The sequence below is a fragment of the Monodon monoceros genome, unplaced genomic scaffold (assembly GCF_005190385.1).
Source record: "Monodon monoceros isolate NGI ecotype Baffin Bay Population unplaced genomic scaffold, NGI_Narwhal_1 Super_Scaffold_7, whole genome shotgun sequence".
Classification (NCBI taxonomy): domain Eukaryota; kingdom Metazoa; phylum Chordata; class Mammalia; order Artiodactyla; family Monodontidae; genus Monodon; species Monodon monoceros.
Window position 1 is genome coordinate 103,707,549 of NW_021703784.1, and position 18,439 is coordinate 103,725,987.

At 61.1% G+C, this 18,439-nt stretch overlaps 1 protein-coding gene across 1 annotated transcript; it reads left to right on the plus strand.

Annotated features, from left to right (window-relative positions):
• Positions 1-275: 275 nt before the first annotated feature.
• On the plus strand, positions 276-10,350 carry CCND1 (cyclin D1). The gene is made up of 5 exons (XM_029207619.1): positions 276-604; positions 2,161-2,376; positions 2,907-3,066; positions 6,934-7,082; positions 9,685-10,350. Exons 1-5 carry the CDS (start codon positions 407-409, stop codon positions 9,847-9,849), a joined length of 888 nt encoding a protein of 295 aa, XP_029063452.1. The 5' UTR covers positions 276-406; the 3' UTR covers positions 9,850-10,350.
• Positions 10,351-18,439: the final 8,089 nt, after the last annotated feature.

An 18,439-nucleotide genomic window follows, 5' to 3' on the forward strand; every position in this document is an offset into this window, starting at 1 on the left:
GGGGAGAAAGGCAGCCTCGGGACGATTTGCATTTCTATGAAAACCCGGCTTCGGGGGCAACTCCGCGCGGTGCCGGCGCGGCGCCTCCGGGATGGCTTTTGGGCTCTGCCCCTCGCCGCTCCCCGGCGCTCGGCGCCCGCGCCCCCTCCCCCTGCGCCCGCCCCCCCCTTCCCGCTCCCATTCTCTGCCCGGCTTTGATCTCTGCTTAACAACAGTAACGTCACACGGACTACAGGGGAGTTTTGTTGGAAGTTGCAAAGTCCTAGAGCCTCCAGAGGGCTGTCGGCGCAGTAGCAGCTAGCAGCAGCGTCCGCGCGCTCCGGCGAGGGGCAGCAGGAGCTAGAGCCGAGCGCGGACCCAGCCCCGGACCCACCGCCGCCCCAGGCCGCCTAGCAGAGCCCCTGCCATGGCACACCAGCTCCTGTGCTGCGAGATGGAGACCATCCGCCGGGCGTACCCCGATGCCAACCTCCTCAACGACCGGGTGCTGCGGGCCATGCTCAAGGCGGAGGAGACCTGCGCGCCCTCGGTGTCCTACTTCAAGTGTGTGCAGAAGGAGATCCTGCCGTCCATGCGGAAGATCGTAGCCACCTGGATGCTGGAGGTGCGGGGCTCCGGGCGGCTCTCTTAGCACTTTCCTGCGACTTGTTGCGCAAACCCACTTTTCTTTGCCACTCATCGCCCTCCCTTCCCTCCCACCCCAACTTTTGAAGTTTGCCAGAGTGTTGCTAGGAATCGTAGTTCCGAAATATATAGATATTCTGGGTATTTTTTGAACAAGGAGGGGGTGGGGGTGGGGTCATTGGATATTCCCTTGGGGGGCAGCGGTCGAGGAGGGGTACCTTGGGGGAAAGCCACGACCGGGGCACCCCAGTTTGCTTCAGGGTTGGGGCCCGCAGGCTGGGCGCCCTTTGCGGCCCCCGCCTGGACCGCCACTGCTCAGTCCCCGCCTGCGCCAGAGCCCCGCTGCGCCTCTTCTCCCGGCCGCGCGGCCGCTGAGCCGCCAGCTCCAGGGGGAGGGGGCATAGATTTGATTTTTAAATTAATATCCATGGACACGTATGCAAGGGACGCTCGTGCCAGTATTATGCGCCATCTTTGTTCTTTTATTGCAAAGCAAAAGTGTTTATTAATAATTGGGGGCAGGGTGGGGGTGGGGAGCGGCCGGCGAGGCGCTTGGGGCCGCCGCGAGGGGCCGTGCGGCCACCGGGAGCCGGCGGGAGGGGCGAGGGGCCAGAGCTCGGGCAGCTGTGAGGGGACCCCGCTCGGGAGAGGGGGCCCCTTTGTTCAAGCAGTGAGTCCCGGGGCGCCCCGCACGGCCAGCTTGGGCCGGAGAGCACGCCGGGCTGCAAGGTCGCGTGGCCCCCGAGACGCTGGGGATTGACCCTCATCTGCAGGGGTCTCAGCTTGGGGGACCAGTCCGGAGCGAGCCGGGGTCCAGGGGCACGTTTTCAGGCCTTCAGTGGGCTCCTGAGTGCACCGCAAGTATTTTAAAATAATTTTTAAAAGTGCGGCGTGGTGCCCTTGCGAGAGGGAAACAGCGCCCGCGCCCAGGGGGAAGGGGGGCCCCCGAGTTTGAATTCCTGGGGCTCTCCCTTGAGCCTGCAACGAGCTCCCGACCCCCGGCCTGGGTAAAGGACCGCCTGAGGGTCATTTTCAGGGGTTTTTTATGTACCCAGTTAATTTTTTAATATTTTTAAATATTTTTTGAAAAGATGACGTCTGGGGAAATGCGGCGCGGCGGCCTGGGACGCCACCTTTGTGTCTCGCAGGCGCTGCGAGCGCGGCGCCCATCCCCGCGGCCCGCCCCACGGCCCTGCACCCCATTTGGTGCCGACCCCAGGCCTGGAGGGTCCCGAAGCACCCACGCGGGCCGGGGTCCGCCGCCCGCGCGCGGCACACGCCGGCCAGCCGTGCCAGCTCCCGCCCCCACTGTGCCAGCCTTGCCGGGACTTTCCCTTTCAGTTTCGGGTGGGTGGGTTTGGGGGACTTTCGGGGAAGGGGGCGCGGCGGCGGCAGCTCCTGCCACCCCCTGCCCTGACCCTCCTCGCGCTCGGGGCCCCGCAGCCCTGGCGCGAGCCGGGTGGGGGGCGCGAGGTCTCCGCAGAGGGGGCCGGGCGCTCCCGGTGGCGGCGGTCACGGCCCCCGGTGCCCCGGCAGGTCTGCGAGGAGCAGAAGTGCGAGGAGGAGGTCTTCCCGCTGGCCATGAACTACCTGGACCGCTTCCTGTCGCTGGAGCCCGTGAAAAAGAGCCGCCTGCAGCTGCTGGGGGCCACCTGCATGTTCGTCGCCTCGAAGATGAAGGAGACCATCCCCCTGACGGCCGAGAAGCTGTGCATCTACACTGACAATTCCATCCGACCTGACGAGCTGCTGGTAACCCTGGGACCCCCACCGCCCCCGGATGCCCCGTTAGCCGTGGGACCCCGGGGGTGGGGGAGGTGCGGAGAGCCAGGGGCCCCCGCGGGCCGCTGAGAGACCCTCTGCCCCCAGGGAGGGCGGCCACACCAGTGGGGCCCCTGTCGAGGAGCTGACGGGTCCCCCGCCGCCCCACCTCACTCACACTTTCTCTCCCTCCGACTCCCACCGCCTCGGCGCCCCTAGCGCCGCGAAAAGTGGGCGGCGTGCGCCCTCTAGCGGCGGCGGCGGCGGCGAGGGGCCCGCGCGAACGACCAGATCTCGCCTTCCAGGTGTCGCGGGCTTCTGGTCTCCACCCGCGGAGAGTGGGCTTAATCAAGAACGGGAGCCTTTGCGAGCGGCACCTTCTCTGTTTGGATGTGGGGTTGCGCGTTGTCCCCCCAACTTCCCGGACCCTCCAACACGCCCCATTCGTTCTCCTTGCTTCCTGTTGCATTGGGGTCCGCGCCTGCGCCTCTCTTTACGCACGTGTCCCTCCATTTCCGCAGCAAATGGAGCTGGTCTTGGTGAACAAACTCAAGTGGAACCTGGCTGCCACGACCCCGCACGACTTCATTGAACACTTCCTCTCCAAAATGCCGGTGGTCGAGGAGAGCAAACAGGTCATCCGCAAACACGCGCAGACCTTCGTTGCCCTCTGTGCCACAGGTAGGCTGCTGGCCGGGCCTCTGGGTGCCCCTGGAGGAGCTTCTTGCCCTCTGCCTCGGTTTCCCCATCCAAGGACATGGTCCCCAGACTCCTCCGCTCTCGGAAGCTTTCCTCTTTCCCTGTTCCGGGGAACAGAGGGCTGGGCTTCTTGTTGGGGCTCCAGGGAGGGGGTGTGGGCTCCTGGGCCCGGGCAGCTGAGGCTGGGCGGCAGCCTGCCTGTGTCCAGCTGGTGTGGCTTCTGCTCCCCACGCCAGGCGGGGGTCACTACATGCTGAAAGGGGTTGACTTTGGCAGTCCAGCCTGCCTCCTCCCCCCACCCCAGTCCTTCCCGTGTCCTCAAGGAGCCTGAGCGGCGGGGGCCCCCTCCTGGCCTCTCCCGGGCTGGGCCACCTGCCAGGGGCGCCTACAGGGGTGGGGAGCGCCGGCCGGCAGTGCCTGGACCACGTGCTCTGGGCGGCCAGCAGCGGCCCTCGTGCGGGGGCGGCCAACAGAGGCGCTTGGCCGCCTGAGGCCCCGCCAGGGGCGCCGCAGGGCGGCTCAGCTCACTGCCCTGGGAGTGGCTTCCTAGCGGCCTGGGCTTGGGCTGCTGTGGTTGGCGGCAGCAGCAGGCCCTCCGTCCTTCCCCCGGCACTGCTCTGGACCATCCCTGGGGGCCCCTCCCCGGCACAGCCCTCTCCCCAGCCCCCAGACAGCCAGTCACTCAGAACCCAGTGAGACACACGGTGCTGCCTCCTGCTTGTCCCAGCCCTGCCCCTGAACCCCTGCGACCTCTTCCTCCCCTCCAATCCCATGAGCTGGGCCCAGGACCTCTGGAGACCCTGATCGGAGGACCCTTGCCCCCATCCTGCCCAGCTCTGCCGTGGGCCACCTCTACCGCTGGCCAGGCCTCAGCCATCAAATCTGCTTGGGGCTCACTCGGTGCGACCTGAGGGCGACAGGGCACCAAAGGGGGGAGTTGGCATCCTTCACCCCCTCCCCGGAAGGGGTGGAGCCCCCCCCCAGCCTGCCACCTCGTGTCACTCTCCTGACGTCTGGGTGCTCTGGTGACCGGGAGTTCTGGGTTAGGAGAGCTGGAAGGATTCTGCTGGCCTCCCCACCCTCCTTTGTCCGCTCAAGGCGTGAACCCCTCTTTCTGAGTCCTTCCAAGCGAGCCACGGGGTGGGGGCAGACAAGAGGCCCAGATGAATCTGAGGGGTCAGGGCGCCCCCTCGCCGGGCATTCCTGCCCCGCAGCACCCGCCCTTGGGCGGGGAGGGAGAGGCTCTCACCCGCGTCCCCTCAGCCTCCAGGGGCCTGCCCAGCAAGCAGGCAGGGAGGCATTCTCTGGCTGGGACGCCTCTGAGAAGAGAAGCCTCCAGGGACTTCCCAGCAGCCTTTTATGGAGCTGAAAGTGGTTCAGAGAAACGGCAAAGTCTCCGGCAGATAATGCAAAGAATACTTCCTGCGTGCCCTCCCCCCAGGATGGCTGGGGCAGCCTGGACCTCCCCCTCTCCCAGGACCCCAGGAGGCGGGGTGTGTAGCCCGCGTGGGGTGCTGGCAGCGCAGAAGCCGGGCGCAGAGGCCGTGAATGTGCTTGGTGCTGGCTGTCCAGCTACTGAGACTGCCCAGCACCCCCGGCCTGGGCACACCTCGGGTGAAGGCGGAGGGATGGCCAGGGGTGACCCAGCTTTTCACATGCGTTAGCTTCGGTGGGTCCCGGTGGGGGACAGGCAGGCCAGGGGAGGGAGGGGAGCGGCACCCCACCACGACCGGGTCCTGGTCCGTTGGAACCTAACTGGCACACAGCAGTGTCCTTAGTCACAAGGGGGCCTCTCAAGATGAGAGAGACTTATTACAGCCTAAAAACAAACAGATTTTGTGAAGTGGCGGCTTGAGTAAAAGTCCCGGGAGATATTTTGCTCTCCGTGTAGCAAGGGTCCCTTTTAAAGGTGCAGGGGGCCGGCGGGGGAAGGGTGGCCTCTGCTCTCCCTGTTCCGTGCGCCCTGCAGACCTGGGTTTCCGGGTGTGCATGGGGGCGGGAGGGGGCACGTCACCCATGCACAGAGTTGGGTTTTGCCCTGTTTTTAACCTGTGTACGGATGTGTGCACGCAGTAGAGCGTTTCTTGTGCTGCGGCCGGTGAGTTACCTCTGAGGTTGGCACGTAACTGAGCTGAATGAATGGGCCTGAGCAGGGTCAGTGGAGCGGTGCAGCTCCGATGCCCACCCTGGCCGTGGCCTGCTGGGCTCTTTGCAGCCGGGCAGTGAACAGGAACAGCTGTTGGAGCTTCCGAGTTGCAACGTGCGGGCTTCTCAATCTAAGCCCATAAACCCGCCAAGGCGCGTGCACACGTGCGTGCGCACACACACACAGCCTGCGTTTAGTTATTCCTTCCCTGTTGGACCGGGTCTCAAGCTGCGGCCAGTCAGAACCTGCGCTCTGGCCACAGCGATTTCTGTGCAGTCCTGGTTAGCCTCAATGAAAACCTCTCATCCCGGGCTCCTGGCTCCCAGCCTGGGTGGAACTGCTCCCGTTTAAAGGGGAGAGAGGGCGCACCTTGTGAGGGGCTTGCTTTTTCAAGTGGTCGGAGCGCCCAGCAGCAGCTTTGTCGCCCCGTCAGTGTGGCCACCTGGCTGCCTTTCTTCTTCCCACCCCTCCGCTGGCTCCCGCTCCGCTGAATGAGAGGCCCTGGCTGTTTATTCTCAGGCCAGTGGGAGGGGCAGGGGGTGCCCCCAGCCCCCGGGGGCCGCACACTCCCTTTGTGCCCAGTGCCCTCCCACTCAGCTCACCGTCCAGTTCCAGGGCACAGGATGAGGGGATAGGGGCTGACCTTCTAGGGCCTGGCTCCACACTGAGAGGCCCTCTGGTTCAGATGCTGAAATCGGTGGCCTCCCCTGCCAGGAGTTTCTCGTTGGGAGCGACAGAAAGGCAGCCCACAGGCGCTGGGTCGCCTCTTAGGTGTCCTCACGTCCGTGACGAGTGTGCCGCCAGGAGGGAAACCAGAAGTTCCCATGTCAGTGAGCTGCCAGGAGGTGACCCTGGAGCCCACCTGCCCAGAGGTGCAGGGTTTCCCAACAGTTTGCGGAGAGCTGCCGAGGACGGGCAGATGAAGTAACGCTATAGCCCTGCCGTGTCCCTGGAGGCAGATGAAGTGGGGATAAGCATCTGAGGGCAGTGGGGGCTTCCCTGGGCCCATCTTCCCATGTGCAAGACGGCCACTCCCCCTGGGACCTAGCAGCGCAAGTACTTGGGGGTAGTGTTGTAGGGGACGCGTCTGCTTCCTTGCGGGTTTTCCCCGCCTTTCTTTTCCTCGGGCTTTTGTGAATAAGTGATACATTCACAGGCTCACCTGCTAAGAGAAGGGAGTGAGCGATGACCCCTCTGCAGAGGCCACTGTGCCTCCTCCCCCCGCCCCCCCCCCCGCCCCGTTGTCTCTTCCAGTAGCTGTTCTCTTGGTTAGCATTTCTGCTGTTTGCGGCGGGGGGCGGGGAAGGTGATGGGAGGTTTTTCGTTTTTTTACCATTATTTATTTGGTTGCATTAGGTCTTAGTTGCAGTACTTGGGCTCCTTAGTTGTGGCATGCAAACTCTTAGTTGCAGCATGCCTGTGGGATCTAGTTCCCCGACCAGGGATCCAAGCCGGGCCCCCTGCACTGGGAACGCAGAGGCTTAACCACTGCGCCACCGGGCAAGTCCCTCTGCTGTTGTTAAATGAGCATCACAAGCTCGTGATCAGAGAGTCCGGCCCGGCTTCTGCCCCTGCTGGCGCCCACTTCCTGACCACCCCCTCAGGACCAGCCATCTGCGGGACAGGGCCTCAGAGGGGTCCAGGTCACAGGGGTCCTGCTGCGTCCACACTCACAACCCCTTTGCCTCCCTCACTCTCCACAGATGTGAAGTTCATTTCCAACCCGCCCTCCATGGTGGCTGCCGGGAGCGTGGTGGCCGCGGTGCAAGGCCTGCACCTGGGAAGCGCCAACAGCTTCCTGTCCTATCACCGCCTGACGCGGTTCCTCTCCAAAGTGATCAGGTGTGACCCGGTAAGTGACCGCTCCGGCGCTGGCTGGGGGCCTGTCCGGCACCGGGTACTAGAAGCATCCAGGGCCTGGGGGTCCCAAGCTGCAGTCGTCTGGTGGGAAGTGGCAGAGGCTGGGGCCACGCGGGGGACAGGCAGCCACCTGCGTCCAGAGGCACAGGACCTGGCCGTGGCCCTGGCACACGCTGCCTGGGGGCCACTCCACCCCATCTCCTGGGGGGCTCCTTTGGGAGGAGAACCACCTCCCAGAATTTGCAATGGGCGGGAGGGTCCTCCCAGGCTTCTGGTGGCCCCAGGGGCGCCCAGGAGCCTTAACCCCTCCTGGGGTCGTGGCGGGGGGCCGTCAGGAAGAGGGGCCACACGGCCGGCCGGGTCAATGATCCGTGCCCTAATGGTGTGTGGGTGAGGCCCAGTCGAGCTTTGTCTGGGCGACAGCGTGGACTCCCGACAAATGGCCGCTTTACAAGGGCCCCTGTGAGGTCTCCCGTCCACAATGGGCCTGGTACAGACAACTTGTTTTTATGACCCCCTTTGAGAAGCCGCTGCTTTGGAAGCCGGAGTCCATTGTATCTTTTTACTTAAAAATGCCACTGTCTTATTCCCCATTCTTTTCTTTTCTTTTCTCAAAGAATTAAAATAACAATTACAAGGGCTTGGGGCTTCACCAAATTAGATCAGCGAGGTTGGTGGCGGGGGTCACTGCCAGGCCCCACTAGTGTCCCGAGTAGGAGCCAGTGACCACCTTGACCCCGATCCCCGGTCCGGGTCCGGCTCCGGCTCCGGCCGCTTCTGGCGGTCCACCCTCGAGCGCCCAGGAGGCTCGGGGAGGAAAGCTGGTATGAGATGGATGCCTGCCTGTTCTCTGCCAATGGTGCTTGGCCACCAGCCTGCGTGACCCCCAGAGGAGGACGCCTTCTTGTTTGTAGGCGCGGGCAGCTCGGTGGCCCCCTGGGAGGGGGAGGCATCCTCACCTGGCTGCCAGGGCCAGCGCCATCCCCCAGCTAGAAACGCCACAAACAGCGCTGTCTACAGACAGTGGTAGGAAATCGCTGTGTGATCCCTTATCTGAATAGAGATTATTTTAATTAGATCTGAAGCAAAATGCCTTACGGCTGAGGAATGGTGGGAGGAATCAGTTGAGGCTGAAATTCGTCAGTCTGGTGACCGGTGACAAATGTCGATGAGCTCAGACGCAGCAAGCTCTGGGCTGTGGAGGCCCCGGGGCGTGGCTGAGTCTGCCCTTCCCTAGAGCCGGCCCCCGTGGTCACAGTCTGCTCTTCACGGGGTGAGGCTGCAGTGCCAAGCAGGCTGCTGGGAGGAGGAAGCACGGGCCGTGGAGCTGGAGGATGCGCCGGGGCCTGCAGAGGGGAGGCCCCTCCTGTATGCTTCTGCTCTCCGCTCCACAGCGTGGCCCCCCAAGTTACAGGGGCCAGGGAGCCACCTCTGGGGGGCTGCCTTCAGTGGGTGGGTGGAGGCTCTCGGGTCTCAGTAGGCCGTGGTGGGTGTTTGGATCAGAGCCTGAGGAGGCCGTCAGGAGCCTTGGGCCTCAGTTTCCTCCTCTGTAAAATGGGGCCTTTGGCACCTTCCCTGCCTCCTCCTTTGTCGTGATGAATACTGAAAGGGTGGTTAGGAAAGCCCCCCCGCCCCATAAGCCCTGTCCCCTTGGGAGATCTCCAGGGATTCATTCAGAAGCCCTCTTGGCCTGGCTTCACTTCTTTGGGGCGGGGTACACCGTTTCCAGCCCCATCTAGGAGGAAGTTAGCAGTGCCTTCTCCGTGCTGAACCTCGTTCCTGTGGGAAAGGCATGGGTCTGTTTCCCAGGCTGCCCTGGAGCCTTTCCCTGGCTCTAGAACAGAAGCCCCGTGTGGCATCCCAGGAGTTGGGACAGCCTCTGTGTTCAGATCCGGGAGCCGCGACTGCCCGGCTGCGGGCAGTGCCTTCGAGCTGCTGGGAGATGTGCCCGTGGTGGGACCAGGAGAGGCCCCCGGCCTCCGTGGTTCCTCCTCTCCATTGAACACGCGGGGTGGTTGCTGCTGGGAGCTGTGCGCGGCCGGAGCGTCTCCCAGGACGCAGGCCCGAACGGGAGAGGACAGGGGATAAAGGCCCCAGGGCCACCCAGCATTCATCCTCGGTCAAGCACGGCCTAACGCTCTTGACGGCCATTCATCACGGAATGCTGGGTTCACTGCGAGGGCTGACACGGCAGAGATTAAGTCCGAAAAGTGGGCCTCAGAGGGCCTCCCCATCCTGGATCAGATGGCACTGCATTCGCGGAGGGCAGCAGTGGGGCTGGTGGGAACCTGGGCCCAGAGATGAGAGCCCCGGCGAGGAGTTCCAGCGAGCGGCCGGGCAGGCAGGGGATTCGGGGCAGGTGGGCAGGAGCGTCTGTGTCCACCAGAGCCCTTGGGTCCCGAGTGGGCTCACCGTGGCCTGGTTGACGTGGGCTTTTCAGGCCGGGAGGGCAGCTGGTGGGCAAACAGGGTCCCCACTGTCGATCCTGGGGTCTGGGCGGCGGCTTCCTGGGTTTGGGGGAGGCGGCGTTTTCGGTGAGCATTGGGAAGGGGCCCCTCGCCGCGGGCCGCCTCCTGAGGACCTGTCTCGTGCAGGACTGCCTCCGCGCCTGCCAGGAGCAGATCGAGGCCCTCCTGGAGTCCAGCCTGCGCCAGGCCCAGCAACAGAACTTGGACCCCAAGGCCGCGGAGGAGGGGGAGGAGGAGGAGGAGGTGGACCTGGCCTGCACGCCCACCGACGTGCGTGACGTGGACATTTGAGGGCGCCGCGGCGGGAGCGGGGCCGGCCGGGCTCGGCGGACAGAGCCGCTCAGGCCCGGTCGCCGTCGGAAGGCAGCCCGCCCCTCAGTGTCCTGGTGTTTCCCTTTGCTCTTTCTCCCTTCTGTCTCTGAGTTAAGCAAAAGAAAAGAAACGTCCCCGAAAACCTACTTTAAGAAAAAAAAAAAAAAGGAGAGGAAAAAATAGAATTTGCATAACCCTGAGCTGGAGGGGGAGGAGGGTTGTGCTACAAAAATAGAGGATTGTATACCCCGTAATCAACTAGTTTTTATATTCATGTGTTTGTGTCTCTGTGTTATAAGGATAGGCGTTAACACAAGAAGCGAGTCTGCAGGGGAGGATTAGATTTGATTCTTTATGTGTTTCAAACAAACAAACAAAAAGCATAAAAACGTTTGAAAAAAAAAAAAAATAGGAAGAAGTCCACAACCCATTTTTAAAGTAGAAGAGGGTTTTAGATAGAACTCTACCCGTGTGCTTTTCCTAAGAGCACAGCTTTAAAGCGGTTCTAGGCATCCTGTATCTCGCTTATGCATGTAGTCACTTTATAAGTCATTTGTTTATTTTATTTCGTAGGTAGGCATGTAACCTTCACCTTGTCAATGGCTGATGTAACCTCTCGGCTAGGGTAGCGTAGAGTTCGGCATTTTCAAGGCCTGATCCTCTTTCTGCCTGTGGACCAACCACCTGAGGGGTTTGTCGGGCGCCAGCCTGCGCCTCGGTGACGGAAGGCCACCTCCGACTCCTAGCGTCCGCTACTAGAAAGAGAGACCGCAATAGTGACCTAATATATTCTATTTTTATAATCTTCATATTTTTGTAGTTACCTGTTTATGAGGTGCTGGTTTTTCACCCAACAGATCTGCAGCCTGCTCACATCCAGGTGAAATCTACAGCTGTTTTTTTTGTTTGTTTTTTTGTTTTTGTTTTTTGTTCCTTCTCAATATTCCAAAACCATTCCATTTCAAAGCACTTTCAGTCTCTAGGTGACATCTCTGTGTATGTTGTGTGTGGAGGGGGCGGGGAACGGTTTCTTAATGGAATGGTTTGGGAATATTCCAGTACTTGGGTGCAGACAGGATGGCGAGGCAGGTGCTTGTCGATATGGTGTTAGCGAAAGGGAGATGATGTTTTGGAGGGCTAGGTTCCGGTCAAGGAGAAGAAAATGTGCATTCATTCTCACACTGCCAGGATGATGTGTTCCTTTCCTTTTCTGTAGAGAAGTTGAAGTTTAGGAATCCTTCCGTGCCAACTGGTGTTTGAAAGTAGGGGCCTTAAAGGTTTACCTAGAGAACCAGCAGTTTCAGAGTTATCTTTAGATGTTTTGCAACGGAAGGTTTTTAAACACTAAAATATATAATTTATAGTTAAGGCTAAAAAGAATATTTATTGCAGAGGATGTTCGTAAGGCCAGTATGATTTATAAGGTAATGCAATCTCCCCTTGATTTACACACACACACACACACACACACACACACACTTTTCTTCCTTAGATGTTGCAGGTGTAGGACAGTTTGTTAAAGTTAGGTCCTTTTATAAGAGAGGGAAAAAAATCCCGAGAAAAAAAACACAATGACATGGATTTGGCTAATTTGGCCCGATTGGCTTTTCGCAGAGTGATCCAGCTGGAGAGGTGTCAGATTTATAAGCACAAATTAGGATGCTGGAAACAAGTTCAGTTCCAAGTTCAGTTCCAATACGATCTCATCCCCGAACCCTCCTTTCAAAAAAGAAATTTAGCAACCGCTAGATAATTTGCACATCTTGGCTATGTACCTTTTCGTAATTATTCTGTAGGGAGTGTTGAAGGGAGCGAGGAGGTGAGGGAGGAAGTGTGTGGAGGGGAGGTGGGCGGGGACCACGTGAGGGACAGGCTGCGGCTCCATTTTTCTTTATTCGCTGCTACCGATGACTTCCCAGTGCAGTTTGGAAACAGATGCATATCGCTTCTCTTATCTTTCACATTGTTTTGCTGCTATTGGAGAATCAGTTTTTTTTTGTTTTACAATGTCATATACTGCCATGTTCTAGTTTGAATTTTCTCATAGAAAAAATGTATTACGGATGCCTTTCGTTTTTGGTAGCGTTGTTGTTTTCTTTTTCTTTTTTTTTTTTTTTTTATGTGATCAATTTTGACTTAACGTGATTACTGCTCTATTCCAAAAAGGTTCCTGTTTCACAATTACCTCAAGCTTCACTTAGCCATTTGCAGACCAGGTGGTCAGGCTCTGTCTGGTGCTTCGGCAGACGGACACGCGGACGAGATCCCAAAAAGGACCTGGTGGGGGATCCCCACCCCGCCGGGCCGCGTTCACGAGGACCCCCGGGCGTCTCTGGAGACAGGCCATGTCCGTTTCCTTTGCCCTGCGCCTGTTATGCTGGACTCTCCATCTGACCTGGGATTTACCATCATCGTAGTTTTTACAGCCCGTATCGTTCTTTGCGTATAGCTATGAAAGTTGCATTATTATTATTATTATTATTATTGTAACAAGTATGTCTTAATGTGCCACTGTGGTGCTGTGCTGTAGGACTCGGTCATTTGGCATGAGTGGAATCGCTTCTGGCCTGTGTCACAGTTTGGGGTGCGTTGTATCTGTTGTTAGTGTTGTTTGTTGTTCTGGTCATTATAGCAAATGCTCCTTTAAAGAGACTTCAGATCTCAGTGAAGCCAGCCAACAGTGCTGTGTGCCCGAGAGCCGTCTAACACGCTGCCGAACCAAAAGGATTTGGATTTGCACCGTCCGCGGCGGCCCCAGGCGGGGCCTCCCGTGCGCTTCAAGGCCATTGGCAGGTGCAAACCCGCCCCGCCCCGCCCCGCCCCACCCCTGCAGGAACACTGCTTCCGCTTACCTCAACCATTCTGGCTGCGGCGTCTCTGTCTGAACCAAACGGGGTCCGTGAGGGACGGTCTGTCCGTGGTGGGGGGTGAGACGTGTGTGCTCTAAGGCCAAAGGCCAGTGGCAGGTCCGGGAGCACAGGAAGTCTGTCCCGTGACCAGCAAGCCTGAGGGTCCGGGCGGGCAGGCACTTGGGGGTCTGTGTGTGTTTTTGGTTGCACACCACGGTGTTTCCCAGCACAGACATGTAACCGGCACGTTTCCAGCAGGAAACAAGACAAACGTGAAAAGTCTAGAAATAAAATTGGTAAAACCCCAGTGCAGTGTCCGCTTGTCTGTTTCCTGGGGCGGGCAGGGAGCCAGGGCCATGCGCCCCAAGTTCCTTGGATGGGGGTGGCAGGCGGGTAGGGGGCCCGCCTCGGCCCTGCGGACACCGGGGCCAGGCCATCCTCTGTCATGGGGGACTGCCCTGGGCGCCGTGGGCTGTTGGGCTGCATCCCCGGCCTCCACCCGCTAGATGACAGGACCGACCCTGGTCGTGACAACAAAAATGCCTCCAGACATGGCCAGCAGTCCCCTGGTGATGCAGAAGGAGGGTGTGATGCCCTCCCAGCCGGGAGGAAATCCGGACCAGAGGTCAGTAGTGGGAGAGGGCCGCGTGGACCGCCCCCCCCCGCCCCAGAGTTTAAGGACGGGCTTGCAGGCAGCCCCGACCACCTCAGACTACGGCTCTGGCCCCGGTGACGTGAGCCCCGTTGGTCAGCCGCCTCCCAGCCCACGTCTGGCCAGTCGCCCTCCCAGGTTATTTGCAGATAGGAAAGTAAATGAATGCGCTAACCCTCTTCTGGCACAAAGTGCTGTTTGCTCTGGGTGAATCATGGCCCCAAGGTGCCCTGAGCTCGGGGCAGGGGGGAACAACGCCAGTGTCCGGGCAGCGGTCCAGTGGCCTTTCACACGGACCCGGCGACCTGGGAGGCCTGGTGGACACCTGTGACGTCCACCTTTGGGCTCCAGATGCCTGCGAACTGGCCGCGTTCCCAAAGCCGGTGGAGGTGGGAAATGAGTCTTGGTCCCAGCTCTGCGGGGCCGGGGCCTCTTCCCAGAGCCGGGAGCTCCCCAAGGTGCCCTCACCCCCCAGCTAAGCATTCAGCGAGCGCTCCAGGGCCAGGAGGAGGCCTGGGTCGCGCGCCAAGGATGGCACTACTTACCAGGTCAGTTCACCGCAGCCCTAACGAAGCGCCCGCCGTGTGCCAGCCTGCCCAGGGGGTGCCCGCAGGGTCGGTGGGGCCTGGAGCTTCTGGGAGGAGGTGGGGTGTGCAGGCGCCGGAACTGCTGCCTCCCTGCCCCAGTCCCTCGCCGGCTGGGTGGGGACGTGAGGCAAGGCCCCTGCCCCCGGGGCCTACAGGGTGCTCTGAAAGGGGACCGAGCGACGGTCAGAGCCTCGGGAGGTGCCCTGAAGCCCAGGGCCTGCTCTGCACCACCGCGGTGGCTCAGCCCCGGGGACCCGCTAGTCTGTGTCAGCACCAGGGCCCAATGACATCGACGACCATGGGCGTACAGAGGGGCCCAAGCGAGGCTCCGACGCTGCGAGGGCCTTGGGGTATCTTGAGGAGCAGGGCCAACACTCTGATTGCATTAAGTTCCAGCGAGAATCCGGGCAGAGGAAGCCGGGGGGCGGCCTGCACTCCACAGGCAGCTGGACGCACAGGACGCCAGACCTGCGGGGCTGTTTGATGGTTTCTAATGTTGCAGGTGGAAGATCTGTTTGTGGGCTGACAGGTCGGACAGTGGAAACGAAGAGGGCGTGACGGGGAGGTGGCCTGTGAGGCACGGCGGTGGGGGGAGGCAGGGGCAGGGGCGCAGATGGGACCCAAAGTACACAGAGGGTTTGGGCCGAGTGAGGAGGGTCCCGGAGCCCCCCAGGGCCGTCTCCACGGCCGTGAGGCCCCCGGAGGAGGGGCAGCAGGCTTCTCTCAGTTATGCCACGGGCCCAGACCTCTCCAACCGCCCACGTCAGCTGGGGCATCCCCCATCCCCGCCCCCCCCGTGGGGGTCTGGCTGCCCTGTGCATATCAGGAAAACAAAAACTGGCCTTTGGAGACAAAGCCTTCCGGTGTCCACTCCGCTGCCCCCTCCCGGAAGCCCGAACGCCTGCTCTCACTCGGGCCCACGGCCACTCACCTGGGGCCTCCCTGCCTCCCAGCCAGTCTCCCTGCCCCAGGTGGGCCCACCACCCTCTGCCAGAACCCCCTGGGGCTTCTAGCTCCTTCCAGCTCCATCCGGGGTCCTGGGACCTGGCCCATCTCTCCAGCCTCACCCCCCCATCTCCCCCCAGCCTCACCCCCCATCTCCCCCCAGCCTCACCCCCCGTCTCCCTCAGCCTCAGACTCCTCATTCCCCGAAGTTTCTGCCCAGGGGACTGCAGGACACACCAGACTACTTCCGGCCTCCAGTTTTGTGCTGGAGTGCCCCCCGGCCCCGCTCTCCCCCAGGCTCACATAAGACTCTGCAGTGTTCTCCACCCTGCCCCAGCCAGGTGGCTCTGGTGGTCCAGGAGCCATTACACGTGGTGTTTCCCCTCCGGGCTGAGAGCCCTTGGGGACAGCTGTCCGGCTGGTCCTTCTCTGCCCACGCCCTGCGCCCCGCCTGCACGCAGCGGGTGCTGAGCAGTAGGGCCGCGTGCGGGCTGCGGGCTTTGTGAGCTGCCGAGGGCTGGGCCCTGCCTGACCCGGGTGCGGTGGGGACTCGGGGGCTGGGGGGCTCCCCAGGGGCCGGGAGCACCTCATCACCCTGACGAGGCCCGATAAGCCCCGGGACACAGCCTGGGCACTAAGGCGAGTCAGTTCCCTGCCAGGGCCCCAGATTCGAGGGGCCCCAGGGCAGGCGTGTTTGCAGAGGTGGGTACTGCTGGGACCCTGGGCGCCAGGCTCCCCACCTTCCCTCTGAGCCCGTCCGTCCTGGAAGCCCCGCAGCAGCAGGGCTCGGCCGTCCCACCACGAGGCCAGTCCCAACTCCGGGGGGCGGCTGCATGGGGCGTGTGTCCCGCACGCTGGGCTGGCCTCCGCCGTGCACAGGGCTCTGTCAGCCCAGGAATGTCTTTGATCAGGAGTTTATGCAGAGGGGACGCAAGCCCCTGGCCTCTAATCCGTTCCCACAGTCCCCCTGCCCGCCGGCCCCTGCCCTGAGCCACACCTCGGCCCAGCAGACAATAGCCACGGCCGGTGGGCGGGCAGCGCCAGGGACGAGGGCCGGAGGCCCACATCCGGGGGCATTGTCACCGCCACTCACAGGGCGCACAGGAGGATGGGGAAGCTCTTGGCTCAAGGGCTGCTATCGGCCCAGAGCCTATCAGAGACGACAGCGTCTGTTAATCCTTTCAAGTTTCAACTAGCAGCGAGACAGCCTCCCCAGGGCGGTCCCTCTAGAGCAGACCCGTCTAGCTGGAGGGTCTACCCACATTCTGGACCCCAAGCCCGCCGAGCACGCCGGGCAGTGTTCCTTCCCTGGTCCCATCGCAGGAGGACAGTAGCTTAAGGTCACTCAGCACGTACTGGGGGCCGGGCATTGTGCTAAGGGCCAAACACACCATTTCTCCCTACATCTTTTTGTTGTTTTTGCTTTGTTTTGTTTTGTTCTTACGGCCGTGCCGCAGGGCATACGGAATCTTAGTTCCCTGACCAGGGATCGAACCCGCGCCCCCTGCATTGGGAGTGCAGAGTCTTAACCACTGGACGGCCGGGGAAGTCCTCTCCCTAAATCTTGAAACAGCCCCCAGGGGTTGGTGACAGGCAGGGGACACACTGGCGAGGGGGCCCTGTGGAGCCCACGTTCCTCTCGCAGGTACAAGTATTCCCATCTTCCAGGTCAAGGGTGGGCAGGCTTCTCCACAAAGGGCCGGATAGGGAGTGTTTGGGGCTTTGCTGGCCATGGTCTCCATCCAGCTCCTCTACTCCACTGCACGGAGCAGGCAGCCACGGAGGACAGTATGGCAACGAGCACAGCCAGGCGGGATCTGGGCTGAGGGTGGGAGTGAGCCGACTCCTGCTGGGGACGAGTAAACCGGGGCCCAGAGAGGTGAAGTAACTGAGCCAGGATCACATGGCAGGGAGCTGACCGAGCCAGGCCAGTGGCCGAGTTTGTGTCTCTGGGGCCTGGGCCCCCGGCAGTCAGCTTGGCTGCCTTGCCGAGAACGAGGTCTTCAAAAATGGGCTCGAAGAAGACGCACGAAGTCTTCATTTGAGTATTTTTCACCCGACGGTCAGTGCGTGCACTCGGGGCGGCCCTGCTTTGCCAGGAGGCCCAGGGGTCGAGGTCAGGTCCACCCACGTCCAAGACTTGAAGTCAGCGGCCCCTGCGGCCAGGGCAGTGTCTTGGTCAGCCGGCCTGGAGAAGGGCGGCCAGGTGTGCTGGCAGTGTCGTCTGACGAGGCCAGTCGTTGTTTGAAAAACACTCTCACACGTGAGCACATTTTAGAGGAAAAGACCCAGGAGTTGGATCTCAGCTCTGCAACTTTCAGGCTGTGCGGCTTCGCCTTCTGGGCCTCAACTTCCTCACGCATAAAATGGGGATAGTCACGTCTATAAGAAGGGCGGCTCCGATAGGGCACCCTAGCATCTGTGACACACCCAGCACAGAAGCGGAGCTCAGTCAATCTGTTCACTGACCGCCTCCTGGCGTGACGCGAGGACCAATGGCTCGACGTCCATGAGGCATTGAGCACAGTGCCTGGTGCACAGGCATCACTCAGTAAACGCCACCACACTGTCAGTGTGGCCGCCACCACCCCATGCATCGTCCAGGTGTGCAAGGAGGCCCCGCTGGTCCCCGGTGGGTGGTCGAGGCCATCCTCATTTCCCTCCTCTAGCAGTTCTTGGTCTTTGTGCCCACACTGAGCCCCCCACCTTGTGTTGACAGCACCCAGATTTCACTCGGTGGGAACCACCGTTCTCAGCTCTGTGGCTCAGGTGGGACTGACCCCATCCCCAGCTCCAGGACAGGCGCCAATGGGCTCAAAGCCAACAGCACATCTGCCCCCCCGGACCAGTGGCAGGTTCAAGGGCGGATGTGAAATCTAACAGCCAACGAGACTCAGGGAGACATTTTCTGGAGCTTCTGGAAAAGAGAGCACTCCACTCTGTTCCTTAGGACTCCTGGGGGCTGGCACAGCCCTTCTGCCCTGATAGGGGCGTCCGTGGTGCTGCGGCCACAGGATGGATCCTGAGCGTGAAGCCGGTCGTGCGGGAGAGCAAGAGGGGGACCAGGTCTCCAGACGAGCTGCTGGAGCTGCCCATCACTGCCCCTTACTGTTTGAGTCCATTTGATATAAGTTTCCTAGCATTTTCAAAGCTTCTTAACTATCACACTGTATGTGTGTTTTCTACCTTTTCTAGACGTAACATGTATTACTGATATAAACAACAGGGGCTGAGACCAGGGGAGAGCTTCGAGGCAGCCTTCAGTGGCAGACCCTGTCTCGGCCCCTGTACAGAGCCAGCGGGGTCCCCCAAAGGCAGCAGCCTCTCGGGGGAGGGAGCCAGGGGGCTCCTGTGCCTTGAGATAACAGCGTCCTTCTGGGGTGTAGGTACCACCTGCCCCTCAGAGCAGCTGAGAGTAGGGAGCTGAGGCAAATGCCTTAAGAAGGAAGCTCGCCACACGTCAGGCCAGGAAGAAGGGTCTGGACATCACCGCGTCCTGCCTCTTCACTCAGCAGACGGCCAAACGACAGCCCAGA